The sequence below is a fragment of the Euleptes europaea genome, chromosome 5 (genome assembly GCF_029931775.1).
Source record: "Euleptes europaea isolate rEulEur1 chromosome 5, rEulEur1.hap1, whole genome shotgun sequence".
NCBI classification, from domain to species: Eukaryota; Metazoa; Chordata; class Lepidosauria; order Squamata; family Sphaerodactylidae; genus Euleptes; species Euleptes europaea.
In genome coordinates, this window is record NC_079316.1 from 72,648,853 (window position 1) to 72,674,942 (window position 26,090).

At 42.2% G+C, this 26,090-nt stretch overlaps 2 protein-coding genes across 4 annotated transcripts in view; one reads left to right on the forward strand and one right to left on the reverse strand.

Moving 5' to 3' along the window:
• Positions 1-6,681, reverse strand: part of INSYN2A (inhibitory synaptic factor 2A) — a 51,677-nt gene extending 44,996 nt beyond the window's left edge. For both annotated transcript variants that reach the window (XM_056850275.1, XM_056850274.1), the window contains exon 1: positions 6,604-6,681. In XM_056850275.1, coding sequence (XP_056706253.1) covers positions 6,604-6,673 — 70 coding nt within the window. In that variant the 5' untranslated portion in view covers positions 6,674-6,681. The remainder of the gene's footprint in view (positions 1-6,603) is intronic.
• The window catches only part of DOCK1 (dedicator of cytokinesis 1), a 530,876-nt gene that overhangs the window by 229,854 nt on the left and 274,932 nt on the right, over positions 1-26,090 (forward strand). The window lies entirely within an intron of this gene.

Below are 26,090 nucleotides of genomic sequence, written 5' to 3' on the forward strand. Positions count from 1 at the left end.
GGGAATACTCTGAGGTATTCCTGAGGTCACACCTTAGTTTTTTATGCTGCCTCACAGCTGTTTTATACACATGGCAAAGTTTATTTGGTTGCTGAGGTAAGAAAATAAAGCTGATTTTTGGAGTAACTGTGTCAGGTTGTATGAGGAGAGGAGTCCGCCATGATTGGTTTCTTGTCCATTACTTATAGTGTTTGAGCAGATTGTAAATTGGGGGGGCGGAGGGTTGAAAATTACAAAAACCCTAGATTTTTCTGATTTTACTGCACTGCAGTTTAGATACAATTGGATCAACTTTTTTTTTTTTTTTTTAGTTTTTTCTTTATAACTTCCTTAAGAAACAGGGCATTACAAATAAAGAAACCAGGAGCCAGGTCAGTCAGCCACATGGCAGGAAGCAGGTATCCTCAAGTTTGGGCTGGCTTTTGTAGTTTGTCTTTCATGGTGTTCATCACAATCCGGCCTTGGTTGTATTTCGTCTGAACCTATGCTGAACTTCACAGACAAATGCTTTAAAAGCACAAACCCTCTGTGAAAGCCACCTCAATGGAAACGTAGGCTGCTCATCTGTGTCGCACTGCATTTTGAAGATCCAGTTTGAAGTGTAGCGCCATATCCCCTGCGTTTCTTCTAAGCTTAGACTGGGGGAAGACACTGATTCTAGTCCGCTTTGACTTAACCAACTCTGCAGCTGTTATTGCCACTTCCTCCCTTCCATTCTTAACCTTTACAGTTCCAGAAACCATGCTGCTAAGCATGCAGGCCTCCGCCCTCCTCTTTCCCAGCACCTTGCAATGCAGTATTCAGTGTGCAAGCTGTGGTCACCACTGTGAATGGCACCAGTAATTTCAGGCAGGAAGGGGTGGTCGTGTCATAAGCGGCATCTCGCATATTAAGCTCTTCTCAGTGCTGAGAGATGTTGGGAAGGGAGGAGAAGGCTGTTGTGGGAAAGGGGGTAGGAGTTCACATCTCGAGGAGGGGGCTCATGCTCACCACAATGAAATGATTTAAGGGCTCCTGGAGGGAAGATACTTTGGAAAGAGGATCTGAAGGGATTTCGGTGGCACCATAGAACGTGGGAAGGGAACAGCTGGTGGACTTCATTTTACACACATAACAGAGAAGTTCCTTATCTTGTCATCTTCCGTTTAGGCCAAGTAGTAGAATAGGACAACCCAGAAGGAAAAGCTCACCTGCCATGGAACAAGAATGGGGGACACAGTTCTTTTTTTTCTTTTTTTAAACAAAATAAATTACTAGTCACTAGTGGAAAGGGAACGAAATAAGTGGTTTTAGTTATGCCTGTCTTAGTCAAACCTATTAATGCTTGCTTACAGCCTTGGAAAGTTTATCCAGCATTTTATTTGCCTTGAAGATAAAATATGCCATGGATCCTAATCCACAGACCAAGAGAATAAGCTCAAAAGATACAGGGTTCACAAATGTAATTATTTTAGCTGATGTGAAAGAAATGTGGATATCCAAGTTGCCTTCTCAAAACACAAATTCAGATTTTCATTTTTTTTAGCAAGTGGATATGTTTATATGTTCTATGATGAATTCATAAATATCTACTTGTGAGCACTATAATCTAAATTTTTATTAAAATGCATAGTCATATTTGACAGCTACCTGCTTTGCTGAACAGGGTTTTTCTGTTATGTTGCTATTTTCATCTCTGAATGATCACTACATCCCCAGGAAACCTCTAAACATTGTACCCATTTTACAGAAAACACAAAGGGAATTTGAGTGGTTAAGGCAGTCCAAGTCATTGTATCCAAATGGTGGTTGGATGCAACCAATGACTCTCTTCTGCTACCTGAGGTGTTTTGTACCAGAAGAGAAAGTGGGAAGGAGTAATTGGGTACATCCCATTGTTCTGGATGGTTTTAAGACTTCAAAAACCCCAATATCAATATTGTTCAAATAAAGGTTTGTCTTTATGTAACTGTCATAATAGGCAAAGGAATGATGCAGCGTTTGACATAGTTTCTTTGAAAAAGGGCTTTAATAAGAAATTGATGATTTAGAAATTACAAGTGGGGACCTGAAAGAAACTTGTGGGAGCAGCTATCCCATTCCCCCCAACTTTGCTTCCTATGCTCTTCCCCTACTACTCTCACTGTTCAATCATAAGGGGGAAGTGGTTAAGAAGCTCCTGGGGACGGGGTTGCCATGCTGCCTCCTGAGTGGCTTGCTGCCGAGAGTAGCAAACCAAAAATGCCTTTCTCAAGAAAACCCCATGAAACTCTTCACTGAGTTCCTTGGGGCTACGCCTGCCTTTCTGCAGGTGGAACTTGGCGCCTGCAAAAAGGGGCGTTCCCAGGCCGAAAGGGCTTAGGGAGCAGACTAAAGTCAGCTCCGTCCTCGGGAATGGCCCCCTTGACGCTGGTGCGAGCCCTTGCACTGGAAAAATACTGCCGGTAAAGCTGTGCTTCTGCTGCCACACTGCTCTCCGGAGCCTGCATCAGTGCCAGTTTTGCTGATGCAAGTGGCACTGACACCGGGTCAGGGGTCCCGCCAGCTTCTGACCCCTTTTGCCCTTCTCCCCGGTTAGGATTGCTCTGCCAGTCTCTCACTCCTGTTCTTACTCTCTCTTTCTCCTCCATGCCAGTCACTTTTTCTCCCTTTCTGCCCTCCTACCCATCACTCTTTCTCTTTCTGCCCCCATCACCCTCTTGGCCTCCTACCTTCTTCCTCTTCCCCTCCCACAGCAGCAGCAGTGCTGGTGGTGTTCCCAGCTGCCCCCACCCCGCAGCAGTGGTAACAGAGGCTCTCCCAGAATTACCTGGATCTCCCAACTACAGAGATCAGTTCTCCTTAGGCTTGCCATCTCCAGGTTGGGAAATTCCTGGAGATTTGTGGGTGGAGCCTTGAGAGGGTAAGGTTTGGGGAGGGAAGCAACCTCAGCAGTGTATAAGGCCATAGAGTCCACCCTCCAAAGCAGCCCTTTTCACCAGGGGAATTCTCAGTCATCTGGAGATCAGTTGTAATTCTGGGTGATCTCCAGCCCTCACCTGGAGGTTGGTAACTAGTTCACCTGAAGGAAACAGCTGCTTTGGAGAGTGGTCTATGGCATTATACCCTTCTTAGGCCCCCTCCCCTCCTCAAACCCCACCCTTCCTAGGCTACACCCCTCAAATCCCAGGAATTTCCCAACCTGGAGATGACAACCCTAGTCCTTCCTCAAAGGCCAAAATAGGCCTGGAAAGGGGCCTGCCTCCTACCCCTGCCTATTATTGACAGAAACTGAAGCTGCTGTCATTGCCTAGCAACAGCCACTGAGGGAATATGTTGTTTAAAGCTACAGGCGCTCCTTTTATCATTTTCAGGTTGTTTAAACACCCCAATGATTGTTTGTTTTTTAGATTTCACATTTTTCTACAAACCTGGAGACCCTTTTCAGGCTTGTAGAAAGGTCTGTCTTGCCCATTCACAGCACCAGTCACCAGATTTAAATATCCAAAGATTTGACCGACTCTGCTATTTTCTTAAGTAACCTAAAGAATGCTTTTTAATTATCTCTAATATGTTGATCTATTGGTTTTCTAAATCTATCTAATATGACTGTGGCCATATTTTGGAAGTAATTTAGCGAGTGAATTCTCAGTGTCCAAGAGTCATACATGCTCCTTCTAAGCCACCTCTGCCCCTTAGTTTTGATACACAGGTCTGTCACACTTTGTGATCTCCCCAGCCAGTAATAACAGAGAAGAATTGCAAGACTGAAGAGATTTTGTATATACATTAAAATGGTACAGCATCAGTTTATCCACATGTTTAGGGGGGAAAGAACAAGGAGGCAACCCCAAGTCCTGGAGGACAGTTACACGTTGACCAGTGAGGCCACTGACCAGAAGTGTAACAAAAGATAACTTTTTAATTCTGCATACATAGATAATACTTATTTCCATATATGTGCTTGTGTATGTGTGTGTGTCTATCTACCTATATACGTATCTTGTCTGTCTGTCTATCTATCTTTCGTTTATGGCATATCATGACCCCTCTTAATGTCAGGAAATAAAGTGAAGCCCCAGCACAAATAAAATTTTTCAGCATCAGCAATGTATAGCAAACTCTTATGTTTAGCAGTAAATTACTGACATCTGCATGCTATTTTCTGTTACCATGATGAGTCATAATACACAGTGACCTTACTGTATTTTTCCTGTGAAATTGTTAATTACTTTTATGCAAACTAATTTTTAAAAAGTTGTCACCCTTTTCTGCCTTAAAAGATACTGCAGTAATCTGCAATCCCCCCTCCCCCCAATTAAATCTCAGTGGAAAATTATAATCTGGACATGATTTCAGATTAATATTAAAAAATTGTTTCTTGGCAAATATACAAACACAACACAAAAACTGTTGTTTTCTGGTACATGTAGAAAATAGCATTCAATATGATACCAGGGGGAAAAAAATAGCCTATTTGGTCACAATATGACATGCCCCCCCCACGCCCCCGCATAAACCTGGGTGTAGTGTGTTTGTTTCCTGATTCCTTTCATGGAGATTAATAGCCCAGTAGCATTCTAGTTTCAATTTTTTTAAAAGTAAAACTAGGGAGGGCAAAACCAGTAGGGCACAACTGACCATATTATCCTTGAGGAATACATTAAACACGAAGTGATACAGATTTGCTAAAAAAGGTTTTAGGATATTTACAACCTCTAAATACTATGCAACCCCACTTGCAAGAGAGGGTTTAAGAAATCTGACATAAGGAAACTGGTGATTTTGACTAGACTTCTTAAGTGAGCTCTTAGTGTGTGTGTGTGCATATTGCCAAATTGTTGTTTTTATGCTGAATGAGCTATAATCTTGCTTTACTTAGACCTCCCAATTATATTCTAAGGGTTCAGAATAAGTTACAACATATCCTTAGCCCATTTTTTTCTCAACAAAAAACTTTGATGCAAGTTAGGCTGAGAGACAAGCCCAGGTCTTCCAACTATTCAGGATTCCATTAATCAGAGATAACTAGATAATTTTGCGTCTGAGACAAGAATATAAAATTGCGGCCCCTACGCTTGTACAGTCGTTTCTTTGGTTAAAAAGGTAAATACATAAATAACAAGAGTAATAATAACAGAAGATTTATTTTAGTCATTATATACTTTTCCTGTGCCCCTCAGCTTTGTGCACCAAAGGCAAGTGAGTGCCTCACTTGTCTTACCCTTTCTACAACTCTGCCATTAAAAACAGAGATACTCGAAAATCAGTTTCCCTACTCCTTCATCTAGGTCTGTTGTGTATATGGGGGGCGGGATTCCAAGGTTAAAAGTTGCCAGGTATCCTTCACAGTATCTCTTAGGGTTGTTCGGAGTATAAAATTGTACAGTGTCCTGAGCAACTGGGAGTGAGGTATGAGTTCGGGAATGAAATCTGGAATATACAATGCACACAGTGAATGAATTATGAGATTTTTCATGATAACCACAAGTCATGTGATCTGCTTTTATGTAACTTTTATGTAACACCTTTTATGTATGAGGTGTTTCCAAATAGGATGAAGGTGGGTCCATGGTGGCTTTCGGCAGTCTTGCTTAGATCCTGTTCTTGTTACACCAAATTATTAAAAACAAAAAAACAAACAACACTTGTGCTTTGTTTAGTCAGACACTACAATGTTGAAAATAACGTCTGTAATACAAAACAATGAAAACTGTCAACTAAGTGATTCAGTTGCTATGGGGAATAGATATTTCAGCCTTTATGATCTCTGAGAGAAACTCTTTTTTGTACATTTCTTTCTGGTAAATTCTAAGGGGGGAAATTGTAGAGCTGCCTATGCTAACATCAACCTAATGTTGGTAAGTAACAAGGTAAAAAGGTTAGGAGTTAAAGGAACCACAAAATGGCCACTATGCAACTAAATTATTTATCAGTTAATCACCGAACAAGCAAATACATTACAATCCTGTTTGGATTTGTTGGGAATTAAATATGCTTGACGTTGCACTCTACTGCAAGAGTCGCATTTCATTTTCTTTGTTTTTTTATGCAATCATCCAAGATTTACATTATATTAACAATCTACTAGCAAAAAAGGAGCAAGTAGTTTGAACAAGGAAATGATCCAGATTGGTATGAATTTGCTGTAGCTTAAATTTGGGATCTTTTTTCAATGTTAGGGATGCAGCCCTGGAATGAATGTATGAAATAATGAGAGAGGGAAGAAAATCCTTTAGTGCATTTAGATTATTCATTGTGTGAGGGTGCAAATTATAATCAGTGCCCAGATACATCTTACTTTAAGATAGGCAAGCACAGTTCTGGAAGAACATTTGTGGTAAGTTGTGATAAGACAACTCTTTCCATGAACAAAGACATTTGTATTCAGCTTTGTATATCATTTTAATATGTGGTCTGTAAATAGTGAATTATTGCAGATTTGCTGTATATTCCTAATAAAGATCTGCTGAGTCCTGTTACCCATTCTTTATGGATTTATGTCAACACATCTTAATGGTAAACTGATCCTTCCCCATTAATTATTTTAAATGGAGTGGAATCTTTTACAAATCACATCTACCTTTAAAAAAAGTTATGTTTCCAACAATGGTTAAGGAGGAGTTGGTGGAAGCACCTGCTTACCTTCATCATTGAGAGATTGTGAGGCTGGAGATGACAGATTCCACATCTCATTATCAGTCCCTTTAGCCATCTTGCCACTTGCCTAAAATTAACACATGGTATGTTACTGTCAGGCTATATGTTTTTTGGGGGGCACTTTAAATCCTTGGTATATCCATATAGTCCAAGACAAAATTCACCAATGAGACAACACTGAGCCTCCCTTGAATGGAGCAGAAGTGAAGTCCTTGTTGTACGATGCCTTCAGACATTGCAATGTTTTGCCCTTTCTATGACATTTTCTTCCTTGAATGTCTGAATTAACAAGAAGATAATTCACAGTGGGTAGCCGTGTTAGTCTGTTTGCAGTAGTCAAAAAGGGCAAGAGTCCAGTAGCACCTTAAAGACTAACAAAAATATTTTCTGGTAGGGTATGAGCTTTCGTGAGCCACAGCTGAGCTCACAAAAGCTCATACCCTACCAGAAAATATTTTTGTTAGTCTTTAAGGTGCTACTGGACTCTTGCCCTTTTTGAATTAACAAGAAGTGTGTATTTTAAAAATAAAGATTTCTGACAACCATGAACGGTCAACTTGATTACTGCAACTGCATGCAAAATCTATACATGAGTAGTACATGAACAAATCCAAGATGGTAAGTCATCATGAGCTGTATTCTGTAAATGTTTGTTAGAATTAAAAATGAAAATAACATACGGATGAAACTAGCTGTACTAAACACAACATGTTGTAATTAGAGTTGAAACCAGTATTCCAGGAGAAAAACGTAGAGTGCTTTCTGCTCTCTCAACCACTTGTCATAGCTCTGAAATTTCATACATCATCATTTATCTTCAATTCATAACTTGCAGTTTGTAAACTATAAATTAAATATATATTTCTGTTTAGAAACACATTTTTAACCTTGTTTATGAATGGTGGACTTTACAGCTATATAAGAGGTATCAAGAATCATAGAGTTGGAAGGGTCCACCAGGGTCATCATTAAGGGTATAATTACATATGATAAGATCAATGTATTTCAAATGGAGGCCTTTTTGATGAGATAAATATGGAACAAGGAACTTCATTCACATCAGAGCAAACTGTTCACACATTGCTGCTGACCCTTGTTCATTAGCGCAGCTGTTTTAATGGATCACAAATGTAGAGAGGCCACTCTTTTTTTTTTTATTGATACAACACATCTTTGGTACGAATAGTTAAAATCATGCATGGAGTTTAACTTTTATATTTATTTTGTAGTTGAGTTTTAGTAGAAGAAGGTCTCAGTCTTGAACGGTTTTAATTTGAACATTTCCAATCCAACTGGACTCCCCCTGTAGGTGATATTGAACATTGCACCTTTTTATATCACCCTCAATATCCCAAGTTGTGTTGCTCCTAACAGGAAAGCTACTCTCTATTAAGTTCAACCTTGTCCTGTCTCCATGGAAACTAGAAGGCCGGAAATTATACATAGTACAATAATTGTTTTTTTTTTGTCATTTGTTAGGAAACCCCTTGCACAATTCAGGAAATTCACAACTACATCCCCCCACAGCCCCAGTGACCTCTACTGCATGCCCAGAAGATGGCCAAGATGCCCTCCCTCTCATCATCTCCTTAAGGTCATAGACTCAGCATTGCTGACAGATGGCCATCTAACCTTTTCTTAAAAACCTCTAGGGAAGAAATATAAACTGTTTCACTAAGCACAGGAGAGTTTTATGAGATCTATTTCTTGAGAAATGTATCATTTTTGAACACATGAAGTTGCCTTCTACTGAATCAGACCTTTGGGCCATCAAAGTCAATATTGTCTACTCAGACCCGCAGTGGCTCTCCAGGATCTCAGGCAGGGTCTTTCATATCACTTACCTGCCTGGTCCCTTTAACTGGAGATGCTGGGGATTGAACTTGGGACCTTCTGCATGCCAAGCAGAGGCTTTACCACCGAGCCCCAGCCCCTCCCCAAAACACATGAAGCTGCCCTATATTGAATCAGACCCTTGATCCATCAAAGTCAGTATTGTCTACTCAGACCAGCAATGGCTCTCCAGGGTCTCAGGCTGAGATCTTTCGCATCACCTACTTGTCTAGTCCCTTTAACTGGAGATTCCGGGGACTGAACCTGGGACCCTCTGCATGCCAAGCAGAGGCTCTACCATTTTGTACCTAAATAAGTAACTAGATTACATTCAACTTCTATGTAAAAAGGTTCCCATACTGGGGCTTTTTGTTGTTGCTAAAAGAGAAAAACTGAAGCACTATCAGACAATGATCCATATGGTAATCATCTTCTGTTTTCAGTAGGTAAAGGGACAATCCATTGAAGGGCTGATAGATTTTCAAGTGGAACCTGCTGTGTAACAGCTGGCTTACTTAGTAAAACAGACTGGCTTGCTTACATTATCACCTAGAATTCACAGTGCGTAATAAAACTGGCTATGTTTCACATGGTTAACTGACAGATTCTCCCAGTCACTCTATGTAAACAATTACAAAAGATGAAAAGGTGATCTAGTTTAATTTTAAAACTCCATAAGGCACAAAGGCTGAAAAACAACAGAAATACCTAATCAATAGTTGACCTCAGTGTTCTGGGCCAATGTTGAAAATGGCCATACCCAATGTAAGCTGGAGGGTGGCTGGGAGATGTTCTCCAGACCAGAATCTATAAGCACAAGTGCTGAATTGAGCGAAGATGTAATCTAGTGTCTGAATTGCAGCAAGTGTTCCTGTCAGGCAATACTGAAAGGTTAGGCTCCTAATACTTTCATCATTGTTAGTTAATCTTTGCATTGCCACACCAATTGAAGCTGCAGATGGTGTTATTCAGAGCTATGAGACAAGTAGTTGCAACACTTCTTAGTTATGTGCTGAAGAGGACTGAATATAGAAAGCTCCCACTAACCACTCTGCTAACTCCCAGGTTTAAGCCACAATGTTACCAGTTGCATCTTCAAAATATCTAACAAGGGTCCCCAATCCAAGATCTATGTGACCGCGTGTGGCCGTTTATTCCAATTGGGAGTGTATCAGGCTTGGAAAACAGATTAGAGAAATAATTTCCTCAGATAACAAAGTCTTTGTAAATCACTACCAGGCATTATAGTTTCTTGTAAATTTCCTATTCGTTTCTGTTGGTGCAATACATACTCTTGGAAGGAGAGAGAGAGAATCACTCTACTTTTTACAATACTTGTCAGTCCTAAATTCATTTCAACTTTATTTAATGTTCATTAATGCTATTTGAAAGCCTGTTTCAGAAGTAAATAATTGCAGCAGGAAAGAAATTAGATTAGGGACCAGTCTTCTCAAATAAAAAGTGAAGCAAGATGAATAACTGATGGCAAGACAAAGCTTCAGCAATGTTGGTTATGAGCAAAAGAGGCCCAGGCTTGGAGAATGAATGAAGCAGATGGGGCTTAATAATAAAACAGGCAAAGCACAAATGAAGAAAACAGCACAGGAAGCCAAAAGGGTGCTTAGTAATAAAATAGGATCGTTTACATTTTACTCAAAAACCAGGGTATTGTTATGTCAGGTAGCAAATAGTTAAGGGTATATTTACATATGATAAGATCAATGTATTTCAAATGGAGGCCTTTTTGATGAGATAAATATGGAACAAGGAACTTCATTCACATCAGAGCAAACTGTTCACACGTTGCTGCTGACCCTTGTTCATTAGCGCAGCTGTTTTAATAGATCACAAATGTAGAGAGGCCACTCTTTTTTTTTTTTAATTGATACAGCACATCTTTGGTGCGAATAGTTAAAATCATGCATGGAGTTTAACTTTTATATTTATTTTGTAGTTGAGTTTTAGTAGAAGAAGGTCTCAGTCTTGAACGGTTTTAATTTGAACATTTCTAATCCAACTGGACTCCCCCTGTAGGTGATATTGAACATTGCACCTTTTTATATCACCCTCAATATCCCAAGTTGTGTTGCTCCAAACAGGAAAGCTACTCTCTATTAAGTTCAACCTTGTCCTGTCTCCATGGAAACTAGAAGGCCGGAAATTATACATAGTACAATACTTGTTTGTTTGCCATTTGTTGGATTCAAATAGTCTGTAACAAAATCTTCAATTGACAGTTTATCGCATGAAAAAGAAATGGGCGTGGTTTTAGAGACTTTGAAAATGTATAAATCTTAGGGAGTTAAAAAGGGTCTTTGAAGGGACAAGTAGCATTTAGAAGGACTGAAAGAGAGACCATGAGCAAATCTATGATAAGTCAGCCTTATCTGTATTGATGGTAGTTTATGAAGATCACCAAAAGCTAAGTCCTTGGTATGTTGAACTTCCCATTTTCCCTGAATAGTGCACAAATCCAGCTGTGCTGTGTATTTTCTCAAAACTTCCATGTGCGTGAATGCAAGCTGCCTGACTAAAGCCGTAGGTATCGAGATCACACAGAAGTCAGTATCATCTTAACTGTCACTGTGCAAGAGAACTATCATATACAGAACCAAGAACATGAATGATGCCTGAATTAAAAAAAAAAAAACCTCACACACGATCTTTATGCAGTTGTAAACTCAATCTGTGATCCTGGGAATGGGGGGAAAGCTCCTTAGGAGCCAGTGTGACCGCGTGCTGGCGTAAGTGTCTGGGATAAGGGGCACTTACACCATCACAGGTGGTATCCTGAGAGCCAGCATGGTGTAGTGGTTAAGAGCGGTGGTTTGGAGCGGTGGATCTGGAGAACTGGGTTTGATTCCCCACTCCTCCACATGAGCGGTGGACTCTAATCTGGTGAACTGGATTCGTTTCCCCATTCCTACACATGAAGCCAGCTGGGTGACCTTGGGCTAGTCACAGCTTTCTGAGAGCTCTCTGAGCCCCACCTACCTCATAGGGTGTCTGTTGTGGGGAGGGGAAGGGAAGACAATTATAAGCCGGTTTGATTCTTCCTTAAGTGGTAGAGGAAGTTGGCATATAAAAATCATCACGCCGGTGCGGGCATGGGCACTACCTCCTAGTGGCCACGGATCTACTCCTTCTCTCAGGATTGTGCTGCTCGGAGGCTCTATGCAATCCATTTAATGTGTAATTCAGATTGAACCAGCCATTTTAAAATAATTAGTTATTTACTGAACTAAAGTATAAATATTTTAATACCTAACAGAAGGGCATGGACATCTATAATTCAGTAAACAATAAATTATCAGTTTGGTCCATTTATTTAAGGGGTTTGAATCCATTTCTAGTTTTCTCCTATGTGCTGTAGCAGTTGCAAATCATTATTTAGCATGGATGCAGCAACTTTTACATCAGAACCTAACCTGCTCCAGGGGTTCTTGGAAGAGACTGATTTTCTGGACCCATTTCAGTCTGGCTTCAGGCTGGGATTTGGAACAGAGACAGCTTTGGTTGCCCTGGATGATGACCTCTAGTGAGAACTAGACAGGGGGAGAATGTGACCCTGCTAGTTCTGCTGCATCTCTCAGCAGCCTTTGATACTATTGAACATAGTATCCTGGGACTAATGGGCACTGTGTTACAGTGGTTCAAGTTCTATCTGGAGGTCAGTCTCAGAAGATATTGTTGGGGGAGTCCTGCTCTGCCCCATGGCCATTGGTCTGTGGGGTACATTTGTGTGTAAAGTGCCGTCAAGTCGCAGTCGACTTATGGCGACCCCTTTTGGGGGTTTTCATGGCAAGAGACTATCAGAGGTGGTTTGCCAGTGTCTTCCTCTGCACAGCAACCCTGGTATTCCTTGGTGGTCTGCCATCCAAATACTAACCAGGGCTGACCCTGCTTAGCTTTTGAGATCAGACGAGATCAGGCTAGCCTGGGCCATCCAGGTAAGGGCCGGGGTACATTTAGGTTCTATCTTATCCTCCATGCTATTTACTGTCTACATGAAGCCACTGGTAGGCTGGAAAAGAAAGGTAGAACTGGTTATCATCCGTATATTGGTGACACCACGGCCCATAACTTCAGATGGCCTCTCATCATATAGATATTCTGTAGCATTATATTGTCATATAGATATTATATAGCATGGAATATGGAATTCTGTGGAGTCCTACAGATCAACGTATATCTATAATTGATATCCATTTTCAATACTATTATTACAACACATATTGACTGAGCAGGATGACAATGAACTTGAATGAATGAGTTTTATTTGCATGTAGCCATAGGCCATTACAAACATGTCAACAATTACCTTTAATAGTTATAAATATACATAATAAAAAGGAAAATATTCTAAATTAGTAAAATGCAAAACTATGTTAGCTAAATTAGTAAAATGCAAAATAATATAAGCTAAAAATTGCAACAGAATCCCGGCAAACCAGTAAGAGCTATCAACCATTTAAAATCAGCTCACAGGATCCACTCTCTTAGCAGCTATGTTGGACCTTATATTCTTTGCTGCCAAAGCAAACAGGGAGGTCTTATAGGAAACAAGCCCATCAGAGCCTCTTAACAAAAATATGAATTTATTGACCCTAGAGCAAGTATTTAAACCAGAAACCAACCTGGCAAGGAATTTAGCCCTAGGTTCCACATACAAAGGGCAATCAAGTATATAATGATATAAATCCTCCTGAGCAGGCGATCCACAAATACAAAAGCGTTGATCTTTTGGCATCTTAACAATAGCACCCGGCCAATACAGCAGTTCGCATTGATTGAAAGCGTAGGGAAGTAAAAGCTGCTCTAAGTTTTGGATTTGAAATATTGACTAAGTAGGGAGCTCTAAGGTGGTCAGCTTTAAAAAAATTAAACCAGGGAGCAATCACCGATTTCAATATCAGTGATCTATCCATCAGAGCGGCAGATTTATAGACCCAGTCTTTAAGACTGTGAACTTAGTAATGTTAAATATCATAAATGATTGTCTAGAGTTGAGCTAGTTATCACACCTCCAGGCTAGTTTAATTTCACTCAGCTTACTCTTATCAGTGTATCTACATCTGTTGCTTATCCAAACTTTAGACAACTGTGAAGTGTTTAAGATAGTGAATCCTAGACACATTAAATAAGACTGCATGTTATTTTAAAATCACTGCAATATTGTAGCTGTTCGTCTAAGGGGAAGACTGTGGCTCCGTGGTCATGCATCTGCTTTGCATCTAGAAAGTTCTAGGCTCAGTCCTTGACATCTCCAGTTAAATGGATCAGGTAGTAATGATGTGAAAGGCCTCAACTGAAACCCATTGCCGATTAGAGCAGAGAACCAACGTTGATAAACCCAGTATAAGGCAGCTTTGTGTGTGCTTTTTATCTGTGGTTTTAGAGTTCTGTACTAAAGATATGTTTAGAATTTGGCTCAAACGCATTCAGTTTTGGATCAAATCCTGCTGGTATCACTGTAGAATTAAGTGTTGTTTCTAGTTCAAGAGAAAAAATATATTTTCTGCTACTTCCATTTTTGCTTTTGGCAGATTGCTAGAGGCTTTACTTTTTAAAATTAGACAAAATCTATGATAAGTTTCTAGTGGAGGCTTTTATATGGTTGAGCTGCAAATTGTTCTGATGTTGAAATGTGCTGTCAAAAGTATTTAATGTCAGACTTGTTTTCTTGTGTCCATTTCCTGCAAGTAATGTATCATTGTAAAATGTTATTTCCTGTGTCAGAAATTAATACTTTTCTGATTTAGCTTTCAGTCCTATGTATACTTACCTGTAAGCAATGCTCAGTGAACACAGTGGGAATTGCTTCAGAGTAAATATCCATAAGGATCAATCTATTTTTAAAAGCATACTAAACTGCTCAATGTGTATTTAATTGTTCCATTTATGACTCTGAACTTTTAAATGCTGGGGAAAACAGTACTTTTTTGAAATTTCTTACTGAGATAATTTATTGCTGAAATGTTTCATTACACATTTATTTATTTAAAGTGTTTAATAATACTCTCAATAATACTCAATAATATTGTGGAGTGGCTTTAACTAGCATTAAAACTGCAAAAAGAATATATAAAATACAAGAAAAAATAACCCAAGGGATAAATCTCCATAAAACTAAAAGCTGTAAGCCATCTCAGATCAGCGTTAAAAGAACCAGCAAAAGACTGATCATAACACTCTCAGATAAGGGAGAGACAACAAACTGCAGGGGTGGGGGAATCAACACAGAGTTGTGTTAAAAAACTTTCCCATAAAAGAAATGTGTTTTGAGTACTTCACTATGATCTGATATGGGTTTGGGTACCCTTTAGATGTTTTTTCAGCCACACTGGTCATTTATGCATGGGTACTTGGACTGACTCGATTGTTCCTTGGAGTTTTCTGTCCATCAGAAATGACCTTGCCGCCCCCCCTCACAATGTCCGGGTCTTCCCATTCCTCTGTTAACCCGACTCTTCCCTCTCCCCTGAGCTCAGCCCAGCTAAAATCACTGTGCAGAAGGCAAAATGTGGGCCACAGGAAGCTGCTTTCCCTCACAGCCAAGCACAGAGCAGCATGTAAACAGGCGGGGATTCAAATGCTTCCTTCGTCTTTGGAGTCTTTCTGAGCAAAAGGAAGGCTTTTTCAAACCAAAGCTTGGATTTCTCCCCCCCTTCATTTCAGATTGCTCCATTTTTTGGTTTTTGTTCTTAAAATGCCTTTTTAATGCCGCAATTGGCGTGTTTTTTTTTGGGGGGGGGAAATCTTCTCTCACAGTTAGCACTACAAGTAAGCCAATCACAAAGCAGCATTAAAAGGGGCAGAATGTGATTTGAGCTTGGAGGCTGCTGGTGCAGAGATTCCCAGCTGGAAAGTGTGGGTCCAGCCAGCAACCAAACTCCCTTGCATAAATGACCATTGGGAACCACTTATCACTGAATAGCTCCTTCTCAACTGAGGGAAAACCCCACACCTTTTATATAACCCATCCATGTGGATTGGGCCTGAACTGTGCAGGCCTTTTCCATGGAATCCACATTGCTTCAAGTGGTTGTTGATTCCTTGGAATAGATCTACAAGCCCAGCCAGCACGTGGTTTGGGTTATTTAAATATTCTTCGAGCCTTATGGGAGCTTCTTGTGCATAATAAGGTTTCATGTGGCTGGAAGAACACTGAAAGGGTTCCACAGTGTATATGTGCTTTCTCCAACAACTGTCTGGATCAGAGTATGTGGTAATTACACATGATAATGAATTCATACCAGCTCCTTTTTCCCGCTCTGAAGGAAGGTCATCTTGAGCTTTGGGTGTTTCTCGTCCCGTTGCTTGGAGAGGCAGGACTTAATTTTAAACTACTTCCTGTCTCGGGGCGAGGAACTCCCACACTCCCAGTTATTCTCCTGCCTTGCTGGAGAGAGGACGCTCCAGCCATAGCTGGAACTTAGATCTTAGGAGATTGGCTAGGGGAGTTCTTCTATCCTCTTGTTTTACTCCATTGTTCCCCTCCTCCATTCCTAACTGTTCTGTATTGGCTCCCTTTGTGTGTCTTGCCTTCCCAGTCCGTTCCGCAGCGGCATAGCCGGTTTGCATCGGGCTTGTGAAAGGGAAAAAAGACACGCCCAAAATGGATGCCGCGACTGCAGTAGCGGAGGAAGTAGAACTTCTCTCTGACTCAGATCACGATGCAGCGCCTAGCGGCCATAACAAGCTGGCTCCCACTGTTAGCCGCTCCGGCGGACTTTCAGAGAGGGACGCCAAGGAAGCTTCTTCGCCTCCCGCACGGCAGCAAAAGCGGCGACAAGAGCGACCGCGAAAAAGAGCGGGAAACATTCAAGAAGATATACTAAGCTGAGTGCCGCCTCGACCTTCCAAGGTCCCTGCCGGTTCCTCCGATCGCTTAGTTGGCAAAATCCTTCCAAGACTTCAAAGGGTAAAGTACCCCCACCCCCGGATGGGAGTGGGGCCCCAGGGGAATTAACTGAGAAAAGGGTTTATCTGAGAAAAAGGTGATTTTCATAGTGGGAAAAACATTTTGAAAGGCTGTAGGCCTTGAATTTATCTATCCCAAACCCAGGGGGCGCCACAGTTCATTCTCAAGGGAGAGTCCAGGGCCTAGTCTCTTCTCAGGCCTATGCAGGCTCAGATCCCAAGCAAGAGGAGCCATGCTGCAGCCATTCTATCACTAACAAACAATGGTAAACTAAGGCTGCCCTTAAAATCAGTCCCCAATAGGCATGAATTGACCATTGGTGACGACTGTTCTTCTCTCGGCCGGGGATCCGCGACCGAGGAGGTAGAAAAGGAGTTCTTGTCTCTGACAAAGAGCTCACTGTATTTCAAGAGCAACAGCCTAGGCTGCTTAGCCCTGATGATTTTTCAATCCCTGCTAGCCTAAGCCTTATTTGCCCTGGATCTATTAAGCAAGCCAGAGGCTTCTGACGAGCCCCAAACCAAAAGCCAGGCGCAGAGGATCCAAGGATTATTTCCCTCAAGGTGTCTCACACATTATTAAGGTTCCATTGCCCTTTCAGAACCTAATAAGGTCCGAGTGGGAAAAGCCACTCCACAGCTAATAGTTCCACAACTAACAGTTCTCTGGCGATGCCAAGAAACTGTATTAGATGGATCCTGGGGCCATGGGTATGCTAGTATTACCTGTTGTAGATGCCCCAGTTACAGCCCTGCAGTTTTCTGAATTTTTTACTGAAGATGGGGGAGGATTTATTAAAGATATGTGGACAGAAAAATGGGCTTCCTGTGTAGAAAGGCGCTCGAGGTCTCAGCCTTGGCAATTCACGCTAAAGCAACCATAGCATCCATAACCAAAGCCACTAATGTGTGTGTGTGAAGTGCCTTCAGGTCACAGCCGACTTATGGTGACCCCTTTGGGGCTTTTGATGGCGAGACACTGGCAGGGGTGGTTTGCCGGTGCCTTCCTCTGCGCGGCGACCCTGGTGTTCCTTGGTGGTCTCCCATCCGGATCCTGGCCAGGGCTGGCCCTGCTTGGCTTGTGGGTTCTGACGGGGTCGGGCTGGCCTGGGCCACCCAGGTCAGTAATGCTTAAACCAAAAAAGCTTATTAAGCGTCTGCTGACAGCCTATAAAAGGGCAGCTGAAGGCCTAGAGTTCTACAGGTGTCTTCCTTCATGGCAGACGCATCCCTAGATGCCCTAGTCTTGACCCCAGAGCTGTGGCTTCTAACACAGCTCTTAGAAGGGCCTTATGGCTATGAACTCACACGTTCACTATAGATCTAAAGCCAATTTTGCTGGCTCATCTTTTAAGGGAGGAAAAACTCTTGGAGAGAGATTAGATAAGATGCTGTTCGACACCAAGGACAAGAACAGATACACGTTAAATAACCATAGGAAGGACTATAGGCCAAATCAATACCAACAGTCCTTTTTATTCCTCCCATATGCTGTCTAGGTTTAGACAGGATCAAAGGCGTTCCTCCCGGCTCTCCCAGAGAGGCTCCTTTCGAAGGTTCGATAGATTCAACCGCCCCCCCCCCCCCGTCCCAACCTTCAGAGGGGACAAATCGGACAAATTCCCAAGAAGGTACAAACAGTGACGCCAACGTCACAGCAGTGGGGGGAAGACTGCAAATGCCCCTCCCACAGTGGGGCAGAGCCCAGGCAAATGCCTGGGTTTCTGCAATTAATCCTACAGGGATATGCAATAGAGTTTTAAGGGAAATTACCAGATCGAAGTGTGGAGTTCCCACAATATCGAACCAAAGACAAACACAGCAGAACTATGGAGGCCGTTCTGCATTCCTTCAAATAGGAAAAGAACGGGGTCTGGAGGGCGATTTTAGATCTCAAATTTGTCATTCGCTTCATCCGGACAAGACGTTTCCTTATGGAGACACTGAGAACCATTGTCGAAGCCCTGCGACCTGGCACCTACATGACTTCCATAGATCTAAAACTGAAGCCTACATGCACTGCCCTTCGGCGCCTTCTCAGGTTCAATTACCTGAACCCCTACATGCAATTCATAGCCTTGCCCTTTGGTCTTACATCTGCCTCAAAGGTCCTAGTGACTGCTGTCGCCCTATTGAGGAAGGAAGGGATCCAGCTGCATCCATACCTCAATGACCTCCTCGTATGTGCAACTTCCAAGCAGCTAGCCACCAGACACACCAACCGAATTGTTCAGACCTTACAAGGTCTTGGTTACCTAATCAACAGAGCCAAAAGTTACCTGATTCCAGCCCAGCGCATCCTTCACCTGGGGGCCTTCATAGACTCCAAGGTCGTTCTACTCGAGGCCAAGGCACTCAAGATAGCCTTACTGCCCAAGTCCACAGCCAAAGCTACACAACATCAACTCATGGCTCTCACAAGACTTCTAGGATTAATAACATCCTGCATCGGCTTAGTGTCCTGGTCCTGGTTCCACACCAGGCCCCTTCAGGTAGCTCTACGACCCTTCAAGCTGCTCATTTTGCACATCTGCCTGCTGCCAACAGCCAGATCCAGCCTAAGACAGTGGATAGACCAGACCAATCTGACAGCGGGCCAGACTTACCTACATGAGACCTCCCATCCAGTCTTCTGCTCAGGGCGTTCGGGCCTCTCAGAAACCAACTCCACATCAATCTCTCAGAGTGAGGTAGCTCTGCTGGAGTTCCATCACATCCTGAAGAACAATCGTGTCCTCATACGGACTGACAATGCGGCCTCCAAGGCCCATATCAACAAACAGGGCGGATCCATGTCCTCACGCTTGCATCAGGAAGCCTCCATCATCATGATCTGGGTGGAGAAACATCTACTTTCCTTGAGAGCGGAACACGTCAGAGGCATACACAACCTAGAAGCGGATTGGCTCAGCCGCCAGTCCATCCAGGAAGGGGAGTGGTCATTAGACCCTCATATCTTCCTCTTAATAACCAACCGATTTGGTATCCCAATGTGGTCCTGTTCACCTCTGCACAGAATCGACAAGTTCACAGATTCTTCTCCCAGTTCTTCCACCCGAACACGGAGCAAGTGGACGCTCTATTGTTCCCCTGGCCTCAGAGTCTAATGTCCGAGGATAGCCCCAGTGGAACGCGTGAAGGTTGAGAAGGCTAGGCTTCTAGATCCGGGCCTGTCACAAGATGTAGTCTCAACCATTTTACAAACCAGACAACCTTCCACTAAAAGGATATATGAGTATACTTGGGAGACCTTCTCCAGGTGGTATGGACGAAAGTCCGCCAACCCCAGATCATCTTCCTTGCCACAACTGTTGGTATTCTTCCAGGGCAAAGTACATCAAAATCTCAGAGCATCCACTCTCCGGAAGCAATCTCAGCTATTGCCTCAATATTTTCCAAAGCTTGACGAGATTCCGCTGTCTTCTCATCTGGAGGTTAAAACCTTATCAGGGAGTGGCGCAATCCACTCCCCATGTTGGTGCATCATTTTCCAACTCGGCGGCTTAACGTGATTCCTTTAGCTCTCACCTAGAAACCATTCGAGCCAATGAGGGAAGTTTCCTTACGTTTCCTCAGAATGACGTCTCCTCAGACTGAAGACGTTGTTCCTAACGGTGGTTACCTTGGCCAGCCGCATGCCGGAGTTGGGAGCACTTTCCATACACAAGGATCTATGCATATTCCACATAGACAAGGTGGTCCTTCGATCCGACCCCTCCTTCACTTCCAAAGTGAACTCACATTACCACCATGCTCAGGAGAATCATCTCCCTTCCTTCTGCCCCAATCCAACCAATCCCAAGTACGTAACTGGCATACCTTAGATCTATGTCGGGCATTGTACATATATATTTCAAGAACAGTTACAATTAAAAAAAAAAAAAACCGAGTTCCATTTAGCTCAATATCAGCTCCCAACAAAGGCATACACATGTCATGCCAAGCGATACTTTCGACCATTCGCAGCTGTATCAGAGAAGCATACCTGGCCAGTGGCCTGCACGTACCATCCGGCATCACTACACACTCCCTGCGATGTACTACTACCTCAGCGGCCTTATTTAAGCAAGCCTCCATAAAAGAAATCTGTAAGGCAGCTACGGGGTCCAATGTCTCCATTTCTTCAGGCAATACCGTATCAATACAATGGCATCGGCAGAAGTAGCCTTCGGGAGACGGTTTTTTACAACTCGTGGTGGAAGATGATGTCGACTAATTCCCACCCGATATAATTGCTCTTGGACATCCCAAAGCTCAAGATGACCTTCCTTCAGAGCGGGAAAGGTACATTGTTTACTCACCGAGAAGGTCCTTTCCGCTCTGAAGTAGAAGGTCATCTTGCCCACCCGGAGATGGATCATCATCTTCCATGGTGGCTGACCAACCGGACTCAGCCAAGCAGTTACTGGTATACAAAGATAAATGATACTAATGTACAGAGTCCTTGTTAACGTCTGTCGTTAACCACTGAGTTGTGTTCCTATGTTATAAGGGTTATTGTCACATTCCTGTTACAGAGTTTAGACAGTTACGATGTGTTAGCTGTTATGTTGGTTTATTTGTTTTAATTGTCTCTCATGAGCTTTTAGTAGAAAAACTGGAAGTGTGGGAGTTCCTCGCCCCGAGACAGGAAGTAGTTTAAAATTAAGTCCTGCCTCTCCAAGCAACGGGACGAGAAACACCCAAAGCTCAAGATGACCTTCTACTTCAGAGCGGAAAGGACCTTCTCGGTGAGTAAACAATGTACCTTTTCCTGCTTGTATTTCCCTCCCCCCAGTCTTGTATTTATTAAAAGTGGATCTCAACTTATGTCAGTTAATATCTGTGGTTCTAAAACCCTATGTAAGTATATTATGCTCAAGCTGTCATTGAATCTCTAGGTTTGCAATTTTCTTGCAGAGAACAAAAAAAGGGTCTCTAATATAAAACAGACATAACTGGGAAATGGCAGGTTTCTAGCAACCAGGGTCACAGAACAAACACTGAAGACTTGCTGTGCGAAACTTAGAAAACAGAAGGGACTGGTGGGATTTCCATGGGTTAGAGGATGAAATCTTTCACAGAGCAGCTATTTTATTATTACTTTTATATGTTTCCCTTTCTTCGAGGAGCAGACATAGGTTATATACTGTGAGGCGGTGACTTGCTGACTTCAAAGCTGAGCTGGGATTTGAACCCAAATTTCGCAATTCTGCTCAGCACTCTTGCCACTGTTCTGTTCTTATGGCTCCATTTTGTTCCGCAAGCTTACAAGTCTGTTCAAAGGATTGTTTGCTTTTATATCCTATTTGTGAACTTTCGAAAGACATGCTGGACTTGCTGGATCTTTGGTCTGATCCATCTGGATGATTCCTGTATTATCATTAATAGAGTTTAGTTTTAGCATGTTTATAAAATGTGAGCTTTGTTTACAAAATTCTACCTGCTCGAGAAACCTCATGGGATTGTCTCTGGTTTTCCACACTGCATCTAACTCCTATCCCTGAAAGGATATGGCAGATAAATATACAAACACACACATAGTACCATTAGCTATTAATACTCAAACCTAATAAACCATATAAAATTAATTCCTGGTTTTAAAAAATTAACCCTGGTCACCAAAATTTTGCTTAAAGAGACTCTACGGTGCTGTGAAGAGAATCTTGGTTGCAGAATCACCAAGTTTCTCCTTAATGAAATTTAGTAGCTGAGAGGCAGCCACAAAAAACATTTTCTGTAAGCGTTGTTTTGCAAACCTGTGAATATAGATGGAACAATTAAGAAGGTATTATCAGCAAAGCTAAAATAAACAGAACAATCTGTAATTAGCCATTCTGTTATTTAATACTTGTCAGAGGGTCAAAGATGTTAATATCTATTAAGTCATCTGTGCACTTGCTCACAAGCTATATAATTAGAGTCATCTGATTGTGAATAGATAAACCACAACCTATGGATCCATACATTTCCCTGTTATGCCAAGCTGATGTTTCCTGACAGGAATGGAGGAACATATACATTTGGTAGTCTGCGCTGTATGTTCATATTAACTGGTGCTTTAAAGTGGAACAAGAGGTGGCCTAGTGACGCTAGGAGAGAATATTTGATGTTGTGTAACCATGTCCCAAAAAACCTTTCTATCTCCTAAGCATCTGAAGAGCAAGTTAGCCGGTGTATTGTTTCTACTCACAGCACCACTGGATAGGAAAAGCTACGTATCTGGAATGTCTTCTAGAATGTAACACAAATCAAAACGCCTTTGTCCTGTTATGACATCCTAAGCTTTATTTTATATGGGAATGGATAAAGAAATCTGGGGAAGTCACAGCTTTGCTTTCTCCCCTCTTTTTTTGCATGTCAGTAGAAAACTAAGAGCTAATTCCTGAGCCTGGGGGCCGAATGGGCTTAGGAGACAACCAGCCCCCTATGCCGGCGTGGTGCCACTTGCAGTGGCGGCCCAGGACTGGCACAGCAGCGCGGCCCATGGACGCCGGCTCAGCCTCCCGCTGGCGTCCTGCTAGCACAAGTGCTCGTGCTGGCGTCTTGAGAAGCGTTCCCGGGGGCAGGACTGCTGATAGGCTTCCTTCTAACCCCTTCCAGCCCAGGAATGACCCGCTCTGAAACAGTGTTGCTGTGCCAGGTTTTTCCTAGTGAAGCCTCGCTTTTCTCTACGGGGAAAAATTCCCCATTTTTGAAATTAGAAATTTAAACAGGCTTTTTAAAGCTTTTTGGCGGCCGGGGAACCTTGTTGGGGGTGCTGCGGCGGCGCCTTGGCTACGTCATCCCTGGCTTCAGCAAAGTTCAGGAATGAGCTGCCTGAGGCAGCGTGGTGTGGTTTGGGAGCTTGCTGGGTGACCTTGGGCCAGTTACACTCTCTCAGCCTAACCTGCCTCACGGGGTTGTTGCGAGAAGAAAACGGAGGAGAAAAGAATGACGTAAGCCAATTTGGGTCCCCATTGTGGTGAAAGGCAGAGGACAAATAAACTTAATTAATTAAATAAACAAAACACTGTGGTGCACACCTAGCCAGTTTTTATTAAAAACCTCAGAAATGCCCACATGTGAGCAACTGAAATCACAGCATACAAAGCACATTCCAAATATTCTTCAATCAAATTTTTCACTTATTTTTCTCCTTTATGCCCCTTTCTACATATTAAGATTTAGAGGCTTTTAAAGTACCAAATTCTTATTGACTTTTGGAAAAGAATGTCCCCCTTTTTAAAAAAACAACCAAAAAAGCAAATAAAGACTGGGGTAAACATGACCTGAAGCCCTGACCTGGATGGCCCAGGCTGGCCTGATCTCATCAGATCTCAGAAGCTAAGCAGGGTCAGCCCTGCTTAGTATTTGGATGGGAGACCACCAAGGAATACCAGGATTGCTGTGCAGAGGAAGGCACTGGCAAACCACCTCTGTTAGTCTCTTGCTATGAAAACCCCAAAAGGGGTCGCCATAAGTCGGCTGCGACTTGATGGCACTTTACACACAAACATGACCTGAAACCCAAACAAAAGCTTGATGTGATGGAAAAATAAGAGAAAGGAAACAAAATATTAGAATGATTTTAACAAAAATGTTGGAACTAGTTCATCCAACGTAGGCCCATAACACACCCCACCTCTCCATTAGCAAGTTCAAGGCAAGGTAGTGAACTCAAACAAACCTCTACTTACTCAGTTCTGAGATGTAGCTTTCATTATGCTCATTCTCCTCCCCTTCCCTTTTGTCTAACTAGATTGAAAACTTCGGAATAAGTAACTATCACTTATTTCCATACACTGGTACATACACATGTGTGGCACTGTATAATTTTATTGTGCCAGTATTATTTAATTATATTAAAAGTAAATAAAACTCTTATGCTAGGGCTTGTGAAAGCAATTTGTGAAACGATACACTGAAAAAGTGTTTGGAAGGACTTTTCATAGGAGTACAGCATTCCCTTTGGCTGTTCAACACTGGCTGTTGGAAACGGCTTCTGGAAGTGGACAGTCGTTCTACTTGGAGAAGCAAAATGTAAACTGTTGGGTAGAGAGATATGGTTAGCGTCGATGTATGGCATGATCTATAATTCTTTACATCTGCATCAGGAGAATTATTGGTGGAAAGTTTGTTATGCCACACACTTAGTTGTGGTTGCAGATTGTTTATATAGTATTTTATACTTTGCTTAAAGCTTACGAACACCTCATATTACAAATGTAGTGAGATATGAAGGAGTGTTTACAGAAAACACTGAATAGCATGGAGTATGCTATCTTTGCCCTGACCTGGATGGCCCAGGCTAGCCTGATCTCGTCAGATCTCAGAAGCTAAGCAGGGTCAACCCTGGTTAGTATTTGGATGGCAGACCACCAAGGAATACCAGGGTTGCTGTGCAGAGGAAGGCACTGGCAAACCACCTCTGTTAGTCTCTTGCCATGAAAACCCCCCAAAAGGGGTCGCCATAAGTCGGCTGTGACTTGACGGCACTTTACACACACACACACACACACACACAATCTTTACATTGTTTTATCGATGTTCATAGAATCATCGTCTATGCAGTTCAGTTGTGGAAATATGGCGAGATATGACTTTTTAATGTATTTTTCTGGCTGTTATATGTTCCCCACTTACAGTTTTTGGGTAAGTTCATACACACCCTTACGATCATACAGCACATGATGACTGCAACTACAAGTGACAATGTTCATGTATGAAACAGTCACCACAGGTAGTTTCCATAAAGCTTCATAGTACTTTCAGCACTGGGCATTGAATGGAGGCATTTCGTATATCCAACTGCAAACCATTGAGGCAGCCCAATCATTAAGTCATTGTAATGAGATATCAAGCAATGCACATGCATGCACGTATGAGCCATTTCTGAAGTACTTCACAGATGTAAACAATGCCTCTCTAGTTATTAAAGAATCGTCCAACAAAAGAATTTGGATGTATTCCAGTCCATGTCTAGAGGTGACGTAGTGCCATATGGTAGAATAGAGGATTTTTTAGTAAATGGAAATTGGAACCAGCTGATTTGAGGTCGTTGGTTATCAATAATACTGATAGGAAAGGATAAGCACATTTTCATTTCTAAAACTCAAATAATATACCAGGAGGATAATATGTGAAAGCATGGTCACAAAATGAATATTTTACTCTGCCTTTGCCTGTCAAATCTTGTGTGTGTGTGTGTGTGTGTGTGTGTGTGTGTTAAGTGCCGTCAAGTCGCTTCCGACTCATGGCTACCCTATGAATCAATGTCCTCCAGAATGTCCTATCTTTGACAGCCTTGCTCAGATCTTGCAAATTGAAGGCTGTGGCTTCCTTTATTGAGTCAATCCATCTGTTGTTGGGTCTTCCTTTTTTCCTGCTGCCCTCAACTTTTCCTAGCATGACTGTCTTTTCCAGTGACAAATCTAAAATCTGTTCATTTTTTTAAAGGAACTGATTGCTTTTTGTGCTATAGTATTATTTTCTGAAAGCTGTGAACTGCCTAGTAAACAGGCTACACAGTACTGAAGCTGCACAAAAAAAGCATCTGATCGTGTTCAGTATAATAATGGATTTAAAGACTTCAGAGTATGTAAATTTGAATATTAGATTACTTGTAACCTGGCATGTTGTAATTTAATACTGTGATTATTTTATTTGCAACTCCATGTCACTGCTGATGTAGTACAGATGGTCCTACAGGGTGACAATACTGAATTGAATGTATTTGCATTTATTTATATCCCACT